The sequence below is a fragment of the Echinops telfairi genome, unplaced genomic scaffold (assembly GCF_000313985.2).
Source record: "Echinops telfairi isolate 266 unplaced genomic scaffold, ASM31398v2 ScPeMD7_443;HRSCAF=831, whole genome shotgun sequence".
NCBI classification, from domain to species: domain Eukaryota; kingdom Metazoa; phylum Chordata; class Mammalia; order Afrosoricida; family Tenrecidae; genus Echinops; species Echinops telfairi.
In genome coordinates, this window is record NW_022104341.1 from 53,881,615 (window position 1) to 53,884,715 (window position 3,101).

Consider the following 3,101-nt stretch of genomic DNA (forward strand, 5'->3'; position numbering starts at 1 on the left):
AGTAGGACAAGAGGAAAGTAAAAGGAAATAGAGGAAATAACTAGGAGGCAAAGGGCATTTATAGAGGTCTAAATACAGGCATGTACATATGTAAACATATTTACATATAATGGGGAAATAGATCTATGTGCATATATTTTTGGTTTAGTAGTAGGGTAGCAGATGGACATTGAGTCTCCACTCACGTACTCCCTCAATACAAGAACACTTTGTTCGACTGAATAGACATCCATGATACCCACCTTCCCGACACGATCGCTGAAGACAAATAGTGTGCATAAGCAAACGTGGTGAAGAAAGCTAATGGTGCCCGGCTATCAAAAGATATAGTACATGGGGTCTTAAAGGCTTGAAGGTAAACAAGCAGCCATCTAGCTGAGAAGCAACAAAGCCTACAGGGAAGAAGCACACCAGCCTGTGCGATCACGAGGTGTTGAAGGGATGAAGTAGCAGACACCAAAGAACAAAAATCATCATTGTGTGCTCACCTTCCCCACATAACTGCTGAAGACAAATATGTGCATAAGTAAGTGTGGTGAAGAAGGTTGATGATGCCCAGCTATCAAGAAATACAGCGTCTGGGGTCTTAAAGGCCTGAAGGTAAACACGCGACCATCTAGCCCAGAAGCAACAAAGCCCACATGGAAGAAGCACACCAGCCTGTGTGATCACGAGGTGTCAAGGAGACCAGGTATCAGCACTGACTTGATGGCAGTGAGCTTGGTATTTCTGGTTTTAGCTAAGGGTGAGGATCACTGCTGGCATAGTGGGATATGCATCAATCGCAAGCTTAGCAGTTCAAAATCACCAGCTGCTCCTCAGGAGAAAGAAAAAGAATCACTTGCTTTATATTTATATTTCATCTTTTTGCAAGTAAAAATTTTAAACTACCCTGGAACATTTTCTTTTAAATACTACCTCCTCCAGAGAAGAATGTGTCTCAAGGTTAATCAAGTACCCTATAGCCTCATTCCAGAAGCATTTTAAATGAAATTCTTAAGAAAACTCTTATTGTAAGCATGGATCCTAAGTATTTATGCACCTTCTAAGCCAGCATCACATCTCTAAAAAGATAATAAACAATCAATGATAGTAGCAACGTTATGACTAGACCTCAGTTTAATTTCTTTAAAAATATCCACTGAAGATTCACCTACCTCCATATACATCATCCATACAAATAATGTGGTCTCCTGCTTTTAAAAGATGAGCGATAGTCACAGTGGCTGCTAAACCGGAAGCAAAGGCCAAACCTAAAATGAAAAACAACAAAAAAAGTTAACATGAGCCCAAAAGTCAGACCAACTGGAGGGTCAGTGGTCCAGTTCTCGCCTTTCACAGAAGAGACCTCCAGTTCAATTCCCAGTCAAGGCCTTCCATGCACAGCCTCCCCTCATCTGTCAGTGGAAGCTTGCATGTTTCTGTGATTTGGAACAAATTCAGCTTTCAGACGAATATGGACTGATCTAGTTCTGACAGTCAGTTAATGAAAAGCCCGTGGATCACAACAGGTCACGTTCTGCCATGAGCTGGGGGGACTCGACAGCAGCTATAAGAACAGCATTGGTTAGAAAGCTTGCGTTGACCATCCTCTTGCTGAGTCTCAGATGTCACCTGATGAATACCACTACAGAATCTCTTTTCCCCTTTCAAAAGCGGCCTGTCTTTAAAATTAAATAATAATAATAGTAATAATGTGGACAGATACTTTTTTGCCACATCAATTCTGACTTTGTTAAAACACTTCTCTGAAACACTATGAGGAAATAATTCTTTATAGAAGACTTGATATAAAAGGGCTATTTGCAACTATAGTTTAAAAATATCAAACTCTTAAGGAATCTTAAGCTTATGGAATGAAGCCACAATAAGATTTATTCATTCGTTATATAGATATGTAACCGAAAAAAAATATTTTAACAAAACTCAAAAAGTGATCCTAGATGTGGTGGATAAATTTATTTAACGTTAATAAATACATACATGAGACTCTTCTTTTCCATTCACTATTGACTTTATTTAGCATCCTTTATAAAAATCATTAAAAGCTGATAACAACTATTGCACTCAATGGACCAATTGAGGCTAAGGGACTGCCTGGGACTACTGCCCTGAAGTACTCTTTAAACCGTGAGTGAACACTCCCCTGTGAAGTAAGTAGTCCATCTCAGTAAGTACTGCGCACATCTGAAAAATCGTATCGATGAAAGCAGGTGGTTTAAAATGACTCTAAAGCAAAGATGAAGGGTATGCGGGCAGGGAGACCAGGTTACTGTAAACAAAACATCCACAATGGAATGGCTGAGATCGCTGACACAATGTGAAAAGTGGAACCAGATTACTACACTGACCACCCTGTGGTCAATCACTAAATGCGAACCTCAATTGCTATGTAAATATTCATTGCAAACACATTACGATAATAATTTTAAATGGAGAGATATTTAAATAATATTTGTTTTATATGTTATAAGTTTATAAATCTTTACATATATGATGATGATTTCACTGTGATCTTAAATTAAAAAAAAAAAACAAGACTTAAGTAATTAATTCCTATTTTCTGATAGTACATTTCCAAGGGCACCTGGCTTTTTAAAAATGCAGCCTGGTGCTATTGTCAAGCACAAATTATCAGAGTGTACGAACTAGTCTAAGGACGTTTATATTCTCATAAGTCATATTATAAAACTGAGTTAATGTTTATCTATTTATACTGATAGCTTCAGATGAAGAGTGTATTTACATGGACTCTAAATAGTAAATGCTGCCAATTTAACTCTATTCTTATTTGTTTTTACCTGATAGTTACAACATGCATAGTACTCCCTCTGTGAGACCTTGGGCAAATGAATCAGTATTTTGAACTATCTAACATTTATTTTAAGATCCCTACACATACAGTTTGCACTCAACTGCTAACCTAGAGGTTGACTCTTCAAAATCACTCAACATTATCCTAGAATATAGGCTTGGTGATTTGCTTCCATTAAGATTAGGTCAAAAGAGAGGGAGGGGAAAAATGAGGGCCTAGTGTCGGGGGTTTAAGTGGAGAGAAAATGTTTTGAGAATAATGTACAAATGCGCTTTACACAATTGAT

The 3,101-nt window shown here is 37.8% G+C and overlaps 1 protein-coding gene across 1 annotated transcript in view; it reads right to left on the minus strand.

Annotated features, from left to right (window-relative positions):
- The window catches only part of CTH (cystathionine gamma-lyase), a 26,447-nt gene that overhangs the window by 17,965 nt on the left and 5,381 nt on the right, over nt 1–3,101 (minus strand). Inside the window, exon 3 of the mRNA XM_013003829.2 lies at nt 1,158–1,253. Within this exon, the coding sequence (XP_012859283.2) occupies nt 1,158–1,253 (96 nt within the window). The remainder of the gene's footprint in view (nt 1–1,157; nt 1,254–3,101) is intronic.